This window comes from Mesoplodon bidens (genome assembly GCF_964165515.1).
Source record: "Mesoplodon bidens genome assembly, chromosome: 3".
Lineage (NCBI taxonomy): Eukaryota > Metazoa > Chordata > Mammalia > Artiodactyla > Ziphiidae > Mesoplodon > Mesoplodon bidens.
The window spans coordinates 7103009-7123614 of record NC_138178.1 but is presented as its reverse complement, the minus strand read 5'-3'; the positions used below and the strand labels follow the sequence as shown (position 1 = coordinate 7123614).

At 43.8% G+C, this 20606-nt stretch overlaps 2 protein-coding genes and 1 long non-coding RNA gene across 7 annotated transcripts in view; 1 reads left to right on the top strand and 2 right to left on the bottom strand.

Moving 5' to 3' along the window:
- Nucleotides 1-205: 205 nt before the first annotated feature.
- On the bottom strand, nucleotides 206-11402 carry LOC308615061. Of its 3 annotated transcripts, none has more exons than XR_014015476.1 (3): nucleotides 11004-11402; nucleotides 7431-7616; nucleotides 206-4111 (listed from the first exon to the last, which is right to left on the bottom strand). It is a non-coding gene; the product is annotated as an uncharacterized lncRNA (long non-coding RNA). The 3 variants fall into 3 exon arrangements; XR_014015477.1 differs by lacking the exon at nucleotides 206-4111 and adding an exon at nucleotides 5220-6771; XR_014015478.1 differs by lacking the exon at nucleotides 206-4111 and having other exon boundaries at nucleotides 10977-11402.
- A 107-nt stretch (nucleotides 11403-11509) lies between these two features.
- On the top strand, nucleotides 11510-16059 carry RPP38 (ribonuclease P/MRP subunit p38). 2 transcript variants are annotated; one of them, XM_081230092.1, is made up of 3 exons: nucleotides 11510-11756; nucleotides 13152-13195; nucleotides 15115-16059. In XM_081230092.1, exon 3 carries the CDS (start codon nucleotides 15125-15127, stop codon nucleotides 15971-15973), a length of 849 nt encoding a protein of 282 aa, XP_081086218.1. In that variant the 5' UTR covers nucleotides 11510-11756; nucleotides 13152-13195; nucleotides 15115-15124; the 3' UTR covers nucleotides 15974-16059. The 2 variants fall into 2 exon arrangements, with proteins under 2 accessions (XP_081086218.1, XP_081086219.1); XM_081230093.1 differs by lacking the exon at nucleotides 11510-11756 and adding an exon at nucleotides 11781-11965.
- An 86-nt stretch (nucleotides 16060-16145) lies between these two features.
- The window catches only part of NMT2 (N-myristoyltransferase 2), a 59905-nt gene continuing 55444 nt past the window's right edge, over nucleotides 16146-20606 (bottom strand). The window contains exons 11-12 of one of the 2 annotated variants that reach the window (XM_081230090.1): nucleotides 19402-19539; nucleotides 16146-19216 (exon numbers count right to left, since the gene is read on the bottom strand). In XM_081230090.1, the coding sequence (XP_081086216.1) occupies nucleotides 19196-19216; nucleotides 19402-19539 (159 nt within the window). In that variant the 3' untranslated portion in view covers nucleotides 16146-19195. Of the gene's footprint in view, nucleotides 19217-19401; nucleotides 19540-20606 lie in introns of those variants that run through there. The other variant, XM_081230091.1, reaches the window with a different exon arrangement.

Here is a 20606-nt window from a genome sequence, read left to right as displayed (position 1 = left end):
TTTTTTTTTATAACATCTTTTATTGGAGTATAATTGCTTTACAATGGTGTGTTAGTTTCTGCTGTATAACAAGGTGAATCAGCCATATGCATACACATATCTCCATATCTCCTCCCTCTTGCGTCTCCCTCCCACCCTCCCTATCCCACCCCTCTAGGTGGACACAAAGCACCGAGCTGATCTCCCAGTGCTATGTGGCTGCTTCCCACTAGCTATCTATTTTACATTTGGTAGTGTATATATGTCCATGCCACTCTCTCACTTCGTCCCAGCTTACTCTTCTCCTCCCCATGTCCTCAAGTCCATTCTCTACGTCTGCAGCTTTATTCCTGTCCTGCCCCTAGGTTCTTCAGAACCTTTTTTTTTTAAAGATTCCATATATATGTGTTAGCATACAGTATTTGTTTTTCTTTTTTTGACTTACCTCACTCTGTATGACAGACTCTAGGTCCATCCACCTCACTACAAATAACTCAATTTCGTTTCTTTTGATGGCTGAGTAATATTCCATTGTATATATGTGCCACATCTTCTTTATCCATTCATCTGTCGATGGACACTTAGGTTGCTTCCATGTCCTGGCTTTGTAAATAGAGCTGCAATGAACATTGTGGTACATGACTCTTTTTGAATTATGGTTTGCTCAGGGTATATGCCCAGTAGTGGGATTGCTGGGTCATATGGTAGTTCTATTTTTAGTTTTTTTGAGGAACCTCCATACTGTTCTCCATAGTGGCTGTATCAATTTACATTCCCACCAACAGTGCAAGAGAGTTCCCTTTTATTCACACCCTCTCCAGCATTTATTCTTTGTAGATTTTTTGATGACAGCCATTCTGATCGGTGTGAGGTGATACCTCATTGTAGTTTTGATTTGCATTTCCCTAATGATTAATGATGTTGAGCATTCTTTCATGTGTTTGTTGGCAATTTATGTATCTTCTTTGGAGAAATGTCTATTTAGGTCTTCTGCCCATTTTTGGATTGGGTTGTTTGTTTTTCTGATATTGAGCTGCATGAGCTGCTTGTATGTTTTAGAGATTAATCCTTTGTCAGTTGCTTCATTTGCAAATATTTTCTCCCATTCTGAGGGTTGCCTTTTCGTCCTGTTTATGGTTTCCTTTGCCGTGCAAAAGCTTTTGAGTTTCATTAGGTCCCATTTTTTATTTTTGTTTTTATTTCCATTTCTCTAGGAGGTGGGTAAAAAAGGATCTTGCTGTGATTTTGTCATAGAGTGTTCTGGTAGGTGGATTCTTAACCACTGTGCCACCAGGGAAGCCCCCATCACACTGTCTTAATCATTAAAGCCTCTCAATTTTGTTCTTCTTCAGAAAGGATTGTCTTTGGCACTTTGCTCTTCTATAGAAATTTTAACATCCATGAGTTAAGTTCCATAGAAGAAAGTTCCTGAATTTTTCATGGCATTGCACTGAAACTCTAGCACATAAAACAAGTTGGCAAAGCATGCTCCCATTTCTGTATTCTGGAATTAATCACGTAGAATGGAAAAACTTACAAAAGAGAGGTCACCGAGCAGTCAGTGACATTTGAGCTGAATTTTTTCTTGCTGTCTCCCTCACTTCCAATCCCTGGGGTAAAAGCCCACTTTCGAAACACAAGGAAACTTGGGCGCTTATCCCATGGCTTCTCCACCCTGCAGCCAGAGTTAGTGTCCTGTCATCCAGAGGGCATCCTGCACCCCTGCTGCCTGCATGTTTCAGGGACCTCCCAGCTCTCTTATGATAAACCCCAAACTCTTTTTGCCATACAGGTGGCTCTAATGCTTGTCAGGCTCTCGGTAAAGCTCACCTATGAGATTTTCCTGGGAAGAACCCCTTCAGGGCTCTGAGACGGTTCCAAACTGCCATGTCGCCACACTGGCTTCCATCACCCACAAGCACGGGAGAAGAGCAGGGGCAAAGGACGCGTAGCAGAGGGAGGCGGCCCCGACACAAACGGGGCTCCTGGAGGCTCGTGTCTCCCTGGAGGTGCCCGGCCAGCTTCTGAAGGTGAAGCTGCAGTGAGTTTTGGAGGGAGTGCTTTCCAAGCCCGCGGAGGTGTGGCTGTCCACTGAAATGGGACTCCGCTGAGCGATGGCCATGACAGTTGGACCCCTGAGCAAGGCCCTCTCGGCCAGGCTGCCCTGCATCCAGAGCAGCGCAGGTTTCCTGTTCAGCCCTCACTGGCTGCTCTTTCCTTGCAGCACCTGGTCCATCTTCTGCACCTCCTCACTGGGCTCCACGACGCTCATGATCTTCAAGGGTAGTGAGCACGGCCTGGCCTCCCCACGTGTTTCCTTTTTCCCTGCCTCTGCTCTCGCTCCACGAGGCGTGAGTGTCTGCCATCGGCCTCTGCTTCAGGTTCCTTCTGACAAACCTGAAACACGCTGTTTCAGGATGAACTTGAACTTGAACCTTGTGAAGAGGCCCCCTGCTGGTCCTTCGGAGGAAAGGCTGGGGTGGCTTATCCTTCGGAGGTTGCCCAGTGGATAGAGTTTCCTTTGGACACAGACTGGGGCAAACTGGTTCTTTCTGTGGCTCTGCCACTACTTCTGATGTGTGGGTGGAGGAAGTGGCCAAAGGGACATACTTGGGAGTCTGTGTTGGGCTGGGGACACATCCCAGCTTCCCTCTGTGGGGCACAGCCCTGAGGCCTCAGTGAGCTGCACCACTTGGATCCCCATGCATGTGTGGCTTTGTCAGGGAGACTGGGGTGTGGAGGGGTGCAGAGGCCGTGGAGCCCTTGACCTTGGCACAGTTAGGCCATCTTTGCCTTTCTGCGTGGAGGCCTCACCAAGGCCGGGCCACTCCCAAAGCAGGGAGTTCCTGCATTGATTTGTGCTGGTGGAGCGGACGCCGTTCCTGAAGGTGAGGTGCTCTCTTCCCCTCCTTGGCTTTGCTGCTGCCCTGACACCTGGTCCTCCTCAGGTGGCTTGTGTTCTGTGCTGCTCCTCTGAGTATTCTTAGGATGGGAGTTAGTGGCAGGGGCAGCTAGTTAGCTGACACCCCACTGCTGTGTGTTGGCAGAAACTTCACGCGGGTCCTTGGTGTGCTGCTGTTGGTTAGATCCACTGGAGCCTGGGGTTTCAGGGCAGTGACGTGGCCCTCTTGCTCAGCTCTCTTGTGCCTCAGAAGCAAACACATGGCCATCACTTGGTTGTGCTTCTGGCCATCAGCGAGCCTTGGATCTCTTCCATGTTGTCACACATGGACACCATCAACTCAGTTGGCCAGGGTTCCTGGTAGTCAGAGAGTGGCTCCACAGAAGGCTTTAGTTCATCTTCATGACCTGTATTCATCCATGGATCTTTCTGGATGGGCTCTAAAGTGCCTTTCTTGCTGGAATTGAGAATGAGGAATTTCTTGAGCAGTTTTTCACATCTCCTGGACATGTGAAAGGGCATATGGTATATACCACTGACTACCCTCTCCTGCTGCTCCTTGAAGGCAGGGGTCCATCAAAAGGTGGGGGTATGCTGACCAGTATATATAGAATGACCCTCAGACTCCACACATCTACTGTGGGCCCATCTTATTTGGACCTGAAAGTGTTCCAGGGTGGCCTCAAGGGGGACTGCCAACGAACGTATCCAGCTTGTTGCCAAAGGTGAATTCATTGCTGAAGCCAGTCTCCAAACTTGATTTTCATATCAGCATCCAAAAGCAGGTGTTCTGCCTTTAACTCTATGAATAACGCACTTCTGGTGACAGTACTCCACTGATGGAATTTGCCAGGACCCCGTTTTCTTGTGGACTTCCATGAACCACTAGGTACTCAAACACATCTCTCCCACTGGGTACCTCCTGACAAGGCAGAGTGGATCGCTACAAATAATTGTTTTGGGATGGCTCAAGTCCTTCATGATTCTTATTTCAAGGGACGGTCTCTGGAGTTTGGAGGAGTTTGGCTAAGCCTTGTCAATGATCTTCATGACTACCTCTTTTCCAAGTCAGGATGTACTGGGCCAACTTCGCTTGGTCAAGTTGCCCTTGGTGATGGTCTTGACTGCCAGTGGTTGTCAATATGGTGTCCTCCTCAGCAGAGATGGCTGAGATGCCTGCAGCATGTTGGACTTACTGCTGACGTGGGAGTCAAGGTGTCCCAAGGTCAACTTAAAATTGGGGGAAGCTGGTCAGAAACTTGACCCAAATCACCTCAAAAGAAAATCACTTCCAGACTCCCCCTGATGAACTGATCTTTATAATGGAATCAAAACATAATGCCAGATGTCAAATAAATAAAACCAAATACTGACAAACCTAAGTAAAAGGAAAGAGAGAAAACATAATTTTAAAAAGAAAAAAGAAAAAAAAAGATGAAAATGTGAAAAAAACGTTTAAAAAAAAAAGAAGGAAAAAAGAACAAAGAAAAAAATGGGGGGAAAAAAAGTAAAAATTTGTAACAGACAAAAACCCCACCATATCAATGAGAAAAGTTGGTCAGAGTTCTTCCAGTCACTGAAAACCAGCATCTTGAGCTAGAAGAACTGAAAAGTAGCCCAGCCAGGGAGCTAAATAAAGGTTCAAAATTTCATAACAATGGCTTCTTGTGAGGCCATACCAAGAAACGGGCCTATCCAAGCTGGGGATCATCACAGTGGTTTTCTCACTTTGTGGACTCTAAAACACTTTATTCTTTTAAATAAATTATTAACACCCCCCAAGAGCTTTTTGATTAATGGGTTATAGCTATAAACATTTACCTTATTAGAAATTAAAACCTGGGGACTTCCCTGGTGGCACAGTGGTTAAGACTCCGTGCTCCCAATGCAGGGGCCCTGGATTCAACCTCTGGTCAGGGAACTAGGTCCCACATGCATGCCGCAACTAAGAGTTTGCATGCCACAACTAAGGAGCCAGAGAGCTGCAACTAAGGAGCCTGCCTGCCACAACTAAGACCCAGCACAACCAAATAAATAAATTAATTTAAAAAAAAGGAAATTAAAACCTGTAGGATGCTTCAGCAGCTTTTTCATTTCTAGTTTAAAAAGCTATAATAATGTTTGGCTTTGAAGAGCTCATACTAGCTACACTAAAATAAAAGTTATATATGAAGCAAACTTCATTTTTCAAAGATTTTCTTTTGAACATAGGTTAAAATTTTCTACTGATTTTATTTTTTTCCTGCTTTGTTACATTTTCTATGATGAGTTTAACCTTATTATTTTACTAGTCACTAATCAGAAATATCAGCTTTTTCCATAAATATAAGTGGTTTTAAATGATACATTAACTACTATGATATGGTTCTCCATTTCTGCTATGTGGTTTTGTGTAATTGGCTGAATTTGTTCATGGTCTGACTGGCCTAAACACCTGTCAATGATGAATATTCACAAGTAAGGAAGTGAAGAGACTCACACTAGTGTTGTATATTTGAAATGAGTCTGTTAGTGCTACCAAATCCATTACGAACTGGTCCATGGGGAGAAAATCAAAACAGGATTCTTAGTACCTTCTGACTAAAAGATGAGGTCAGGTCACTTCTAAGCTAGTAAAGTTAGAAAGTCAGTGATGTCCTAACACTGAATTAGTGATTATGGTACAGGTGATTATGTCACAACTTTATATGAATAAATAATTTTATACAAAAACATTTTAATAAATATAATTTCCTGAAACAACAAACAACCAGTACAACTTCGCAAAACAAACAACTAAGTAGGCAGAGCCTAGACATGGAAGGTTACATTACATATCATTTTAAAGTTAGGATTTTTGAAGAGAACTCCTTGCAAAAAACTAACCAGGGACCTCCCTCATGGCACTGGGGTTGAGAATCCGCCTGCCAATGCAGGGGACATGGGTTCGAGCCCTGGTCCGGGAAGATCCCACATGCCGCGGAGCAACTAAGCCTGTGCACCACAACTACTGAGCCTGTGCTCTAGAGCCCGTGAGCCACAACTACTGAGCCTGCATGCTGCAACTACTGAAGCCCGCATGCCTACAGCCCATGCTCCGCAACAAGAGAAGCCACTGCAATGAGAAGCCTGTGCGCTGCAACAAAGAGTAGCCCCCGCTCGCCGCAACTAGAGAAAGCCCGCGTTCAGCAATGAAGACCTAACTCAGCCAAAAATAAATAAATAAAATGAATAAATTTATTTAAAAAAAAACTGACCAGGATGATTTCACTGTAACAAGTTTCAGAAAAAGACAATATCTGACAGGAGGCACTTTTACTTTCATTCGGTTTAATATTTATATTTTTAGAGTTTTCAAAGTAAAGGTTCATAAATATCTTCCAGCTTTTACCCAGCCTAACAAGATATAATGGCTAGCTCAGAGCTTTGTCTTCTCAAGGTACCACTACCAACAACCTTCTTTTTGTTTAATGTTCCTTGTTAAACTTGTGTCATATCTAGCCTTGGTTTCAATAATACATAGACAGGGCTGAATTAAAGTACACATGGCTCGTAATTTTGTTTCCACCCTGCTCGTTTGGTTATCATATTGCATGTGATTTACATATGCATGTCCAATTAATATATTCTGAACTTCATTAAACAAAATGTCTCCCTACTGGGGATATCATTGGTTCCCCACCTAGCAGCCTTCCCCCTTCGTTTTTGTCAACAATCCTACTTCTGTTTAGTTATGGAGCCATGATATGCTCAGGGTCCATCTCCAGGAGAAGGCTCATAATTGGTCTCAGCCAGTCTTTTTTGACTCATTCACCTCCGCCAGTGACTGGTGTAGGTGTGAGCCTGTGACCAATGCTGTCCAATGAGCCACAGAGGAAGTCTGTCTGGGCTTCTTAGGAAGATTTTTCTTTCTGATAAAAAGAAAGAAATGCATGAGGGAAAACTTACGGCCACCCACCACATGGTTGTGTAGGATGTGACGATTGGAGCTGTTACCACCAAACCATGAGCTTGAGAGGACAAGCTTGAGGGCCAGTGCCAAAATTCAGAGGACGGCAAAGGGCAAGTACAGAAAGCCCTTGGGATTTTGCTGAGATGTATAGTCAAATGAGCCAATCGTGGAAAAGATCCAGACTTTAACGACAGATGGTAACTACTGAATAACAGCTTGCAGTAGGATGCTTTGTTACCTGCAGACTGAAAAGGTCATTGATTTTGCAGCTCATCACTAAAGTTCTTCTAGTCACTGATTTTAAAATAACTGATTACTGTTTGTATAACAATTGTTATGTATGATACAGTAACAATCACACTGTGATGGTTAATTTTATGTGTCAACTTGACTGGCCCGATTAAACATTATTTCATTATTTCTTTGTGTGTCTCTGGGGGTGTTTCTGGATGAGACTAGCAGTTGAATCAATGGACTCAGTAAAGTAGATCCCCTTCCCCAATGCAGGTGGGCATCATCCAATCCACTGAGGTCCTGAACAGAACAAAAGTCAGAGGAAGGAGGAATTTCCCCCCTTGTTTCTTGCTTCCCTGATTGAGCTGGGACATCCCATCTCACCTTCTCCTGCCCTTGGACTGGGATTCACACCATCGGCTCCCCTGATTGTCAGGCCATTGGGTTTAAACTGGAACAACATCACCAGCTTTCCTGGGTTCCCAGCTGGCAGACAGCAGATTGTGGCACATCTCAGGCTCCATAATTCACATCTGTTATCTCCTACTGGTTCTACTTCTCTGGAGAACTCTAACACACACATACAGAGCAAAGATTAGGATGACACAGAGGGAAAGAAGAATCTGGTGCTCAATTCTCTTATATTCCTCTATTGACAAACTTTCTTGTTGGTAACTTTCTTTCATCAAAAAATTGTGGCTAATGACATAACTTATCACCAAGTCTCTTAAATCATTCTTACATCATGGCAAGCATATAAATCTAACCACAGTCCAATTCTAGAATGAATATAAAAGTAACGTTTTATATTCAAAGACCAAGTTGAGGTTCTACATGGTAAAATAACGGTAACAGCTATTATTAAAAAGTAAACTGATTAGAATAGGATACCAAATATATGAGTTAAAGTGATAACTTCAAGACTATGTTTGGGAAATACGGGGAAAAATGTTATATGGAAAGAAAATGAGAAAACAAAATTTAATCTATATTATTTAACAATGTAAGTGCACACTTAAATGTGAAACAAATTATAAGGGAACACTGAAAGGAAATGTGTTTTGAAGTAATTCGGTCGTGGGACAATTATTTTACTTTTTTGTTGCAATGTTTGTGTGATACAAATGGGAGAGAAATTACCTTTGAAATGTAGTCATTCATTTTAGCAAAATTTTTGTGGAAATTATATTGATTAGTCTTAAAATAGAACAGAGGCACTAAAATCATAGAGGCTTAATTTTTATTAACCTAATTCTTAATTCAGGTTGTCACTAGATTCATCAATTCCATTTACTAAGCAGTTTGTATGTGCCAGGCACTGTACTAAGCATTTTGAGTAGATTATTTCTTCTAATCCTCACAACAGGTACTATTTTTATCACTTCATAGACAGGGTTAATTAGTTTGCTTTAGGGTCATGTGACTAGTTAGTGATGAACTTAAGATCTCGAGCTTAGCTGGTCTTGCTCCAGAGCCATGGATGTAGTGGCTGCGAATTTTCATAGAGCAAATATAAGCAGAGAAGATGCTCAGGCTACAAATCTGAAACCTTAGGGGTACAAAAACTTAGAAATAACTGTTAGAAAGTCAGTTTTTTTCCCATTTTTCCCATTACTCTAGCATTTCAATCAGACACGTGTTTCTATTTGTCTTACAGCTTAAAAGCTAGATCTGAGAAGACTTTATTTTTATTTTTTTTAGATTTTAAAATATTTATCAGATTACTTTTAAAACATAAGATTCACAAATATTTCATTCTTTTAAAATTATAATTACCTTCCACTTTGATTGAATAATTTCTCATCTTTTTATCCAAAAATTTCTACTGAGAGCTTTAAAACCTTATAATTGGTGGCATTACTTAAAATGTGATTTACATTCATTATTTATCTTTGAAATGATACTTTATCATTTCTTAAATCAGCGTGGGTTCATTGAATGTTTGAGAGCCACTCTGTAGGTCTAAGCATTAGCCTATAATTTTACAGTAGATGAAGTACTATGTTTTCATTACTTTGAAAAAAAATAATGACTTTGCAGTTGACTCTTACATTTAACTTTTTTTGTGTGTGTGCGGTACGCAGGCCTCTCACCGCTGTGGCCTCTCCCGTTGCGGAGCACAGGCTCCGGACGCGCAGGCCCAGCGGCCATGGCTCACGGGCCCAGCCGCTCCGCGGCATGCGGGATCCTCCCAGACCGGGGCACTAACCCGTGTCCCCTGCATCGGCAGGCGGACTCTCAACCACTGCGCCACCAGGGAAGCCCACATTTAACATTTTAATCTCAGCTTTGCCACCATTAAGTATAACTGTTTGCACAAAAAATTACTGGGTCCAAGGTTAATCTAATTCAATTTAAATCTAACAAAGATAACCATAATTAGCAATTTACCACAACAAAAGCCAGAGTTATTACTTTCAATACTGTATCTATTTGGGAGTAATTAGCCTTAAAATTTAAAACATTATTCTGGGGGTGCTGAAGCTCTTTCAAGAGTTTAATAGTTTCAAGGGTTGAGTGATTTATGAAGTCTAAGCTATTACCTAACACAGGTAACACTGTGGTTGGACCTACTGTCTGAATCTTTATAAATAGATCTTTTTTTCACGTGATCTGCTTTAGGGTCTAGGGTCACAGCCTTTATCAGTGGTAGTATAAAGTCTAGTCCCCACCAAAAATTTTAAGTATTTTTTTTTTTTTTTTTTTTGTGGTACGCGGGCCTCTCACTGTTGTGGCCTCTCCCATTGCGGAGCACAGGCTCCGGACACGCAGGCTCGGCGGCCATGGCTCACGGACCCAGCCACTCCGCGGCATGTGGGATCCTCCCAGACCGGGGCACGAACCCGTGTCCCCTGCATCGGCAGGCGGACTCTCAACCACTGCGCCACCAGGGAAGCCCCTTTAAGTATTTTTAAAAATAAATTTATTTTATTTTTATTTTTTGGCTGTGTTGGGTCTTCGTTGCTGCACATGGGCTTTCTCTAATTGCGGTGAGTGGGGACTACTCTTCATTGCGGTGCACAGGCTTCTCACTGCGGTAGCTTCTCTTGTTGCAGAGTACGGGCCCTAGGCATGCGGGCTTCAGTAGTTGCAGCATGCGGGCTCAGTAGTTGTGGCTCGCGGGCTCGAGAGTGCAGGCTCAGTAGTTGTGGCACACGGGCTTAGTTGCTCCGTGGCACGTGGGATATTCCCAGACCAGGGCTTGAACCCATGTCCCCTGCATTGGCAGGCGGATTCTTAACCACTGTGCCACAAAAGAAGCCCCAAAATTTTAAGTATTATATTAAAAAATCACAAGACGCGAGTTTCTTGCCTTCCAATGCCCAAAACGCCCATCTTGTTTCTAATGAATAAGGCGACAGACATGATAGAAACAGGGCAGAGATGAATCAGGACAGTCAGTGACATTTCAAGAACAGAGGAATTCTGTTGGGCCATGAGGTCGGGCTGCCCAAAACTGTTTGTGATTTGAGACTAGTTTAGAACTGCATGTTTGCAGCTCATCATGACGATTTCTTACTACTCATTTTATGAAACAAAAGCCTGTCGTTACACTCAAACTCGTAAATTCGTTCTTTTTAATTTTTCTAATGGTGATTTAAAAAAAAAATTGCACTTTACCCCGTCTAACCTGTAATACTCTGACCACATGCATAGCTTTTCGTTTTGTTTACGGCCAGTCGGGTACTATGTAGGTGATGAAAACTGAAAACACAGAAACTAGACCAAAGAATGGGAAACAAAACGAGCGGTGAAAAAGAGATTGAGAAAAGGAGGAAGATATTTAGAAGAGGAATAAAAGTGCTAAGTTAGACTGGAAAGGGAAAAGAAAGGGGTTAGGGAGGGAGGAAAGTCACTGGGTCAGAAGCAACCTAAGCTTTCGGGTCTTGGTTCTCGACAAGGGTAAATCAACAGATTCAGAACCCTGACCTTGAAAGTGTTCTTCAGCTGACTTACAATTGCCCATGACTTCCCAGCGACTCCATTCGTAACCATTAAAGTCTCCATTGGCTGGAGTAGCCACAGCAGACATCTGGTGGAGTTTTCTGAACCGCTGCCGCAGAACTCAAGATAGCCTTTATTCTCCTCTTTCCGGGGCTCAAGATCTCCTCCACTGGTGCCTGTAAACACGTGGTTTCCTCAATCCACCTCCCCATCCCCCATTTATCTTGATTTCCACGGTGCCGGGGATTCGACAGAGGCTCGGTGATGGGGGAACTGGGTCAGAATTTTGCGTCCCATAGGCAAGCCAAAAACAGAAAAGTGAGAGGATCAGACTGCCAGGCACTGAAAGGTAGAATTGGGTTAGAAGAGAGCGGCGTCAGGCGGCACCACCAGGCTCCGGGGTCTAACCACGGTACACTGCTCCCCAGACAGGGCAACGGGAAGAGCAGGTGGCCGGTTACCAGGCAACCTGAGGTCTCGCGAGACACACAAGGCGCATGCGCACTGCCGCTGGCGGGCCTTATCCAGAGCCTCCGACCCGTTCCTAAACTCAGGGCTTTTAGAGAAACCTTCCGTCGCTCTGTTGCGACGCCCTGGGCCGACTTTCCCGTTTGGAAGTGGCCCGATGCAGAAGAATGAAACGTGTTCTCTGAGCCGTTCCTCCTCCCCTTCCCCCGCCCCACCGCGTCGGAAGGCGGGACCCGGGAAGGCGTGGGCTCTGCGCACGCGCAGCGTGGCCGACGTGGAACCAGCGCAGGGGCGACCGTAAGTGGGGGTCTGCGCTGGGGTCTGAGGTCCGGAGGGGCCGCTGGTGGGGATCGAGCCTGGGACTGGGCCGGGTGCGCGCAAGGTCTCCCAGGCTCCCTGTCCCTGGGGCCGCCCCCGCCCGTACCGGCGTGTTTTCCTGCGTCCCGGCCTTGGCTGACGCTCCGCTCTCTGCCTGGAGTTGAGCGTCTGTCGGGTATGAGAAATAGGTAAAGCCCCACCCTGCCCTTCTGTACTCCGCGGTCTAGAAGTGGAGGCGGACCAGAAAATGACTCCAGTCGCGTGTGTTAAGTAGTGAAGTAGGTAGGCACTCGATAGAGAGGCGGCAGACCATAGGAAGGGAGTAACTCGGGGGTCGGCTACCAGATCCAGAAAAACGGGGTCCTCCGAATCCTTCTTCTGCTTTACCCCGAGTTCATCACTTAGTCGGGCGGATTGCACCTCTTAACTGTTTCAAGTAGCATGCATTTCCGTCCGTCCCCTCTGCGGCGACTCTAGCTAAGGCCACCGTCATTTCTTACCAGGACTACTCTGGAGCCTCTTTGCTGCTTCCAGTCGTGGCAAAGAACTCCTCCTGGCCCGAATCCCCAAAGATCTTTCTATGACGCCTTTCCAGCCACGCCACTCCTGCTTTGAACGTTACAGCCGCTTCCCACTGAACGGTTTGCAAGTGTATTCACCATCTGGTCCTTCCTCGCCTTTCCCGCTCTCTCTGTTCTCTCTAGCATCTCTGCCCCGGCGACACTGACATCATTTCCTTTAATGCAGTTCCCTGGGATGCTCTTCCGAATAGGTACTCCCTTTGGTGGGTATTCTTCACGTGTGGGTTAAAAGGTCACTTCCTCCGGGAGGCCCTTCCTGACCCCCTCAACTGAGTCAGGCCTCTGCTCAGGATCCTGTAGGTCCCTGACCTTAATGTGCATCACATCTTGTATTTTACTTGTGGGTAAGTCTCCCACATAGATTCTGAGCCCAGTGAGTTCAGTGGCTGTTTTTGCTTTAATTCATCATCCTTCTGGCTTGGTGCACTGTGGATAATCCACAAATACTTGTTCAAGTAAGAAAGGTGGTGGTAAGGCTGAGGGTGGGAATAGTTCCCCAGGCAGAGGGAATGTGCGTAAAGCCACGGAGGGGAGGGACTGGTGACCTCATTCAACAGTATGTGGTTCCGCGGTGGGGTGTCAGAAGGAAGGCTGATGGTGACATGGAGGCCCTTGGATGTCACTCCAGTGAGTGTGCACTTGATCTCATGGGCAGCAGAGGCCTCCAAAGGCACCTCAGCAAGGCCTTCCCAATTTTCTCTTCCAAAGCTGTTACTTGTTCCACTTTGGTTTGGATTATATCCCATGAGACTCTACTTATCTGAACCACTTGGCTCTTGTCTCCCTCGCCTAGATTCTGAAGACAGGAGGCGCTAATGCCCAGAGCAGCACGTAACTGTAAGTACTTACTCCCTGTCTGAATGCTGAGGCACATGAACTGTAGTTTGTGGTCTGGCAGAGCTCCGATAGATCCTCATATTTTCTCCTTGGTCGTTTATTTCCCTTTTCCTGACCGTCTTCAACCTGGTGCCAGCCTCTGCCAGTCACTTCCTTGGATTTGGATGAGCTGCCTCCTGCTTCACACGGGGATGGGGATGGGGGGGGCTTCACCGGAAGGAAGCAGCTTAGGGGGCAGACGCCGAGTCTCTAGCAGTGGGCAACGCTGACATGAACGAGCTCTGAGCTCACACCCCAGGGAGCTGAGTTTTGGTTTTCCATGAGAAGGTGATGTAGGAGGAACATCTGAGGCCAGTGGAGGTCAGGAGACCCTGTCTCAGGCCTGTCCACTGTGGAAAGGCCCCCTGTCCTACACCAATGGTGCCCAATTCCGGTTCTGTATCACATTAAGCTGGGCCGCCTTTTGACAAGTACAGGTGCCCTGCTGTGTTCCCCAGAATTCCGATTCAGCAGACCTGGGGTACGGACTAACCATCTCTATCTTTTTTAAAGTCACAGATTATTTTTTAGGTGGAGCCAGGATTGAAAGAGCATAAAATTTGGATTTGGGAAACCAGTTGTGACTCTGGTACTTAACCTGAGTCTGTTTCCTCCCCCACACACAGGGCCATCACACAGGAATCGGGTGAGAACCAAATAATTCTTGGAGCAAGTGCCTTATGACCCACTCCACGGGACACCTGCTTCTCAGCAGCAGCAGCCGGGCTCTTAGGAGGGTGTTTGATTGGAGGAGATTTCATTTTTCATCCTGCCGGGGGCGCTTGGGGGAGCGGGGAGCAGGTGTGCGTGGGATGAATGACCTGGAATGAGAAAATCTGGTTACCTGAAAACAGGAACAGTTCCAAAACCAGACTTCTCCAGCGCTGGCTTGGTTAACTTCCTTCAATTCTGCAACTTGGGTCCCTGTGGTTCCCGGCTGAGCCCAGGAAGAAAACTGAGGGAAGAAAGGAATATGCAGTTGCCTCTGGGCAGGACAAACAGGACATGCTCCTCTGAACAGTGGTTTATAACATTTCCCCAGCAAGGATCCCTGTTACTATTTTGCCTTAACAGATTAATATTTAAATTTCATTACAATATTTCCCTAGATTTCATCACATTGTCAGCCAGAGGAACGGCCAGCTTGGACTTATCAGGGGAAGGGGGAATCTGTGTATCCGTGTTTTAGGAAAGACATACAAGAAACTTAGGGTCCAGGGAGGGAAGGAGACTTACAGAAGGGCACAGAATGAAAGTATCATTTGGATTTTTAGTCATGTGCATACATTATGGTCCCAGTTCTTAAAAAAAAAATGACAGCTGGTTAATTATGAATGGCAGAGGCTTCCAGGTCCCTTAGAGACTGTGTGCTGAGGCAGGTGGACTCGGGGACTCACAGAGGTGGTGGTGGGAACTTGTTCAAGACTGAAACCCGGTACCCGTGACTCAAGAGCTGGAGGTGTTCAGTGAATATTTGCTGAATGGATGGATGGAAGCCTAAGTAGAGGGCAATACAGAAAATGGTAACAAGTCTATCAGACTAATACCAGAGGTCCTGAAGAGGATAAATAATTATGAACAAGTAGCAACATGGAACATTTTAAATAAAGGAAATAAATAGAATTTCAGTATGATCGCAATAACGCAAAACATTCATAAATTGCATGTATATGAATGAAGACCAAATCACAGGAAAAAATGGGGAAAACTTAAAAGAGAAGTTATGTATGGTCACATATATATGTACGTGTATATATGTCCTATATAAGTAGGCTTGCTTTAGCCTTTCCAAAATCAGAAAGAGCACAGCCAAGATATCCTTATGGCGTGCATGTCTAGCTAACATGTGTTTTCCTTTGTCGTTTTGCTCCTCTGTGAAGGGTCTTCAGAATGGCCGCAGCCCCCCAGGCACCAGGGAGGGGCTCTGTGCGGAAGACCAGACCTTTACCTGTGAAGACATCATTGAACAACCCGTATACCATCCGCTGGAGTGCCCTGGACACGGAGGATATGCACTTCATACTACAGACCCTGGAGGACAGGATTAAATCTCTCGGGCTTCAGAAGACTGAGGACAGGAAGAGAAAGAAAAAGCAGCCCGCTTTGAAAACACAAAGTGGAGACACGTGCAGCATGGATGTGGACACTGGTGAGGGTCTGAAGGAGGAAAAGCCAGAAGGTGAGCCCCAGGCATCAGGGTGGACCCCTGCCGACGTCAGAAAGCAGCTTGCCATTGGCATCAACGAGGTCACCAGAGCCTTGGAGAGGAACGAGCTGCTCTTGGTTTTGGTGTGCAAGTCGGCCAAGCCGGCCATCGTCACTGCGCACCTGGTGCCGCTGAGCGCCAGCAGAGGTGTCCCTGCCTGCCAGGTGCCCCGGCTCAGTGAGAGGCTCGCACCCGCCATGGGCTTGACATGCGTCCTGGCCTTGGGGTTCAAAAGAAACACTGCTGCCTTTGCAGAGGAAGTGAGGGCCATCATCCCCAGAGTCCCCCGTCTGGACGTGCCATGGCTCCAAGACACACTTGAAGACCCCGGGGAGAACCTGGAGATGGAATCTTTGGAAAGCCAAGACAAAGAGATTTTGGACACTTCCTTCGAAGACCTCTCTAAATCCAAGAGAAAGCTCGCTGAGGGTCAGCAGGCTGCAGTGTTACAACCCCTGAAAATAAAGAAACTGATTCCAAACCCCAATAAGATAAGGAAACCACCTAAAAGTAAAAAAACGGCTTCAAAGTAATCTTGTATAAACCTGTCACTTCATACAGTTGTAAAACGACACCTCGTAGAGAAGCCTTGAAATGAATAAAATGACATTTACATATATTCTTGGGACACTGTTTAGTATCATTCCTTTCAAATGTGTAAGATTCTCTGTCGAATACAGATACGCTGAAGCATAGGGGCACTGAGTGCAGAGAATATTCAGCGGTATGAATATCAAAAGTTTATTGAAATGTCCATGCTTGTATAAATTCACTTTTTAAAAGGCTGGCACAATGCTTGTGAGCAAGAACATCTGTATCCTGCAACACTGGGCATCCTTCTATCCAAACTTGGCAAATAGGCCACACAAACATGGTTCTAGTTGGCAGGGGAGATGAAACTGGATGGCAGGTGCACCATCAGTTGTAAAGGAAAGATAGTAAATGCCAAGCAATACATTGTCCTCAGAAACAATACATTATTATTTTTTACTGTCAGTTTGCCTTTCTTTGTAGGCAGGCCTAAGCGTGGGCTTGGGAGAAAGGCTAAACATTTATCAAAATTGCCAGATAAGGTATACTGACTAGGTAGAATTCACCCCTTTACACGGTTAACTTACTTCCTTGGGACTTTAGCATGTATCCAAAGTATGATGGTAATTAGGTGAAATAAAGCAGGAAGAGAATAAAAAAATAAGCGGAGGAGCTTGGATGCTCAGAGGTGGGTCTGCCATGACAGGGGTCATTTGTGTTAGTATATGAAGCAGAATCAGTGCTCTATGTTAAAGTATCTGCTGTTTACAGCATGTGTTTAGAAAAGGTGCTTTCTGTAATTTACGGGGAAGGTACTGGCTTGCCAAAGTTTATTTTCAGCCTAAATTCTGGTTGATCTGTGGATTATGCCACCTCCATTTAAATTTACTGAATGCCATCTTGACCAAAAAAGGCGGGGTGTGTGGGCAAGGATACGTCATGGACCAGAGTATTTCCATTACTGACAAAGGACACGGGCTGGTGTGGGTTTTTTGAATCTGTAAGACACTGTATATTGCATTTAAATTTAGTTCTAACAGCTGCTTTATAAACAAGCAGCTGTACTGATTTTCTACTTTAAAATGCTCATTGGTAACATGCGTAAATTATAAAGAGGCATTATAAAGTGGCAAATGTGCTAGTAATTTATAAATTACTGTATTTAAAAATTACTGAGTAAAAGAACATGAACTCTATTAACTGCAATTACGTAAGTGAATAGAGGAACAATGCCACAGTTTTGTCATGAGGTGAGCCCGTGACACAATTTCTGAGGGACAATCCTGCAATTATTCGAAAACCTACTTCATGTTAAGACTGTGCCATAAAAATGAGCAGAACATAATTCCCAACTGGAGCCTCGACTCTGGATTATGTTAAAAATCTTGTTTACTTAATTCTGGTGTTTCAGTGAATTGGTTCACTTTTGCTTCTGCAGGCATCCTCACGTTAGGAAAAAAAAGGTAACGCAATTGGGTTTGAGTCATCCTATAGGAGAAGTCTTCCCTTGCGTCTTCGAGAAGGAAAACTGGTGTCCTAAATTAAGGACGACTTCGGAGCCCACGCATGCCCCCTAGTGGAGGTCCCAGGGTGCCACAGCTGTGGGGTGGCCTTCAGGATGACGGGAAGCTGCAGAAAGAGGCTTTCTGATTTTTTAGAGGACATCAGAGGCAATAGAACTTTTTCCCTAAAGGGCCAGGTTTAGGCCTTTGGGTCCACAGTCTCTGTCGGAACAACTCAACTCTGCCTGCCACGTACAGGCAACACATGAATGAATGAGGCCTTGTTCCCATAAAACTTTATTTATGGATGCTGAAATCTGAATTTCCTGTAATTTTTATGTGTCACAAAACATTATATATTTTTTTCTCCTCAACCATTCAAAAATGTAAACACCGTTCTTAGCTCGTGGGCTGTACAAAAACAGGCGATGTGCTGAGTTTAGCTCATGGGCCACAGCGTGCTAGCTCCTGCCTGGTTTTTATAAGGTATGATTGTGTCCTTTGACTACTTATAACATGGAAGGAAGGGCATCCTGTTGTCGAAGGTAATTAGATTTTTCTGGACTGAACGGCCTAGGCACTGGTACATAAAGGCAGGAAGAAGTATCTATTTTGTGGTATTTGAGTTGAGGCCGTTTTAGGTGGCCTTGTCCAGCATCTTTTTCCCCTTGGGCTATGGGTGATATATACATTATCTATGTACACCAAGAAACTTGGTTTTTCAAATCCTAGATAAAAACACCATCAGTAACAAAACCACAAGACTTATTTACAAATAAGACATCTTCCTAGAGCATGACAGCTTTCATGATAAATTAGTCAGGATAAAGAAATATGTGCAATTCTGCCTAAGTAATAAAAAACATTCAAATTATCATGTCCTGATGGCACTCAAAAAATCCACTGGGCATGTCTTCTGACTTGAGGGCTTTTTCTTTTCCTCACGTATCCTGGCTGTTGCTGAGAAGAAAAGAGTCTCTGCAGGAGCAGAACAGTCTAGTTTGTCAGGGTTGTGTGCTCTTCAGAGAACATACTTAATGTTTACCCCAAACCTTGCTTTGAAACCAATCCACGAACCTGCTGAAGATCAAAGTACCCATTTGTGTGTTTATTGATTTGGCAACTTTGCTTCTAGAGAAATAGTCAACCAGTACATTTTTATCTCCTCACTTTAACACCTACCACTCATCACTGCGTTACAGAAATGCTGGCTCCATAGATGTTCCCGATGAGATCATGTGCAGTGACATAAGTAAACCCTTTCCAAATGGCTCCCTCATTCTGCTACATGGACCCACAGACCCTCACTTAATAAACAGAAAGGCAGCAGTTTATCTCCACACAATGGCAAAGATTTTCTTACACGATTCTGTGATTTCTGTTCAATCCATAGAAAAGCGGTCCATTTCTCTAGAGAGGGACAAATACCTTCTCTTCATTGAGAGACAGCCAGAAGGTTGAAAATTAGAGGAATGTGCTCTTTGTATCCTCCTTCCATCCCTCCTACAAATGGGTCAACAGTGAAAAAAAGGATGAATGTTAACATTCTAGCTAGAAATGTGTTCTATTGGTCACCAATGGATGTTTTTCCATCTTTTCTGTTACTGACACTTCGATGTCACTTAGGTTGTGCTTTTATTCTTTGGAATGGCAGTTCCAGGAATCACTAACTAGGATATTAACAAATGATGACATCAGAGTTCTAGAAATAGAAATATCCATCTACTGTAATACGAGTCCAACCTAAAGGGAGGGAAGAAATGGAATAGCAAAAACAAGTGAGCAAGAAAAATTATAATGTAATACAATAGATCTATATTTTTAAAAAGCTACTAAAGAAAAAACCTCTCAACAATCCAAAGAGAAGCAAATATGGGATTTTCTAGGTAAATTTATCAAGTTTACAAAAGTTTATCAACTTCACTTACCTTTTCAGACTCTGTCCCTGGACACCTCCAGTTGTACAAGTAATACTGTAAATTGCCATCACCTATGCCAAACTTGAGTTTTTCCAAGAATGTTTTATTTTCCATCAAATCTAGTGCATTGAATACATCAAATCCTTTCTGTCAATGTAAAAAAATTTTTTTTAATTTTTAAAGTTTCAAAGGATTAAAGTGTTTTGTATATTATGTATTTCAGTATAACATTTCATTCCCCTACTAATAGCTTGAATTGATAATGCATTTATAATAAGGTTTAATGTCTGCAATATATAGTATGGGTTAGGAATTCAGTTCAAAACTGTCTTATTAAACTAGCAAGCAGTGAATCTGATGGACTCAGCAAGATTATCCAGAAATGCTGAATCGAAAAGTGAAGTCTGATGGCTGACAAAAAATAATCCATTAAAATTTCAGGAAATATTTTGTCCCTGTTTTTGAAGCAAACAGTTGCCTAGATGGCTCTATCACCAGAACTGTTAGTTACTGGCCTTTCTACATTCTGACTTACCTGAACCTACGCTAAGAAATCAAAGCTGTAAAGACTTTAAATTGTGTATCTGTCTTGGGCTGATAATGGAAATAAATTTAGTAACATTTCAATAGTAAAAACAGAATTAAAAAAAGGTTAGATAATACTATGCAAAATGTGATATAGATGAAGCACCTACATTTCTATTTCTCAGGGGTTTTACCTTAAATAACTATTACTGGCCTTTCTGGGGAGGTAGTTGAAAATGATCTACAAGATCAAAGAAGCAAAGGAGAATGCTTATTTGGGGATCCACTTATAATAGATTAAAACAAATGTTTCCAATGATCAAATACTAGAAGACTACAAGGAAGACACTTTTGAAGTGTTGCTCCCAATTTCTCGTGAACAATATTTATCTTCTCACTCAGCAATTACATCAAAATGACCCCGTCAGCTGATTTCAATTTCTTTTTAAAGGAAAATGTTTATTTGTAGCAAGAATTTAACAATTACCCTAACTACCACACTGAGGAAATAGAAAAATAATGCAAATATAGTAAGGAACATTTTGAATTTAATTCTTTTCATTTTAAATCCTCTTAATAATAATAACTCTAATAGTTAAAATTAAATTTCTTTAATTTTAAAATTCAGAGACTATTTATTTGAATCAAAAAACCTACTGTTGCCAATTATTCACTGCAACACACTCATA

Coding starts and splice junctions, on each gene's coding strand:
- RPP38 (XM_081230092.1), top strand. CDS start 15,125: ATGGCCGCAGCCCCCCAGGCACCAGGGAGGGGCTCTGTGCGGAAGACC.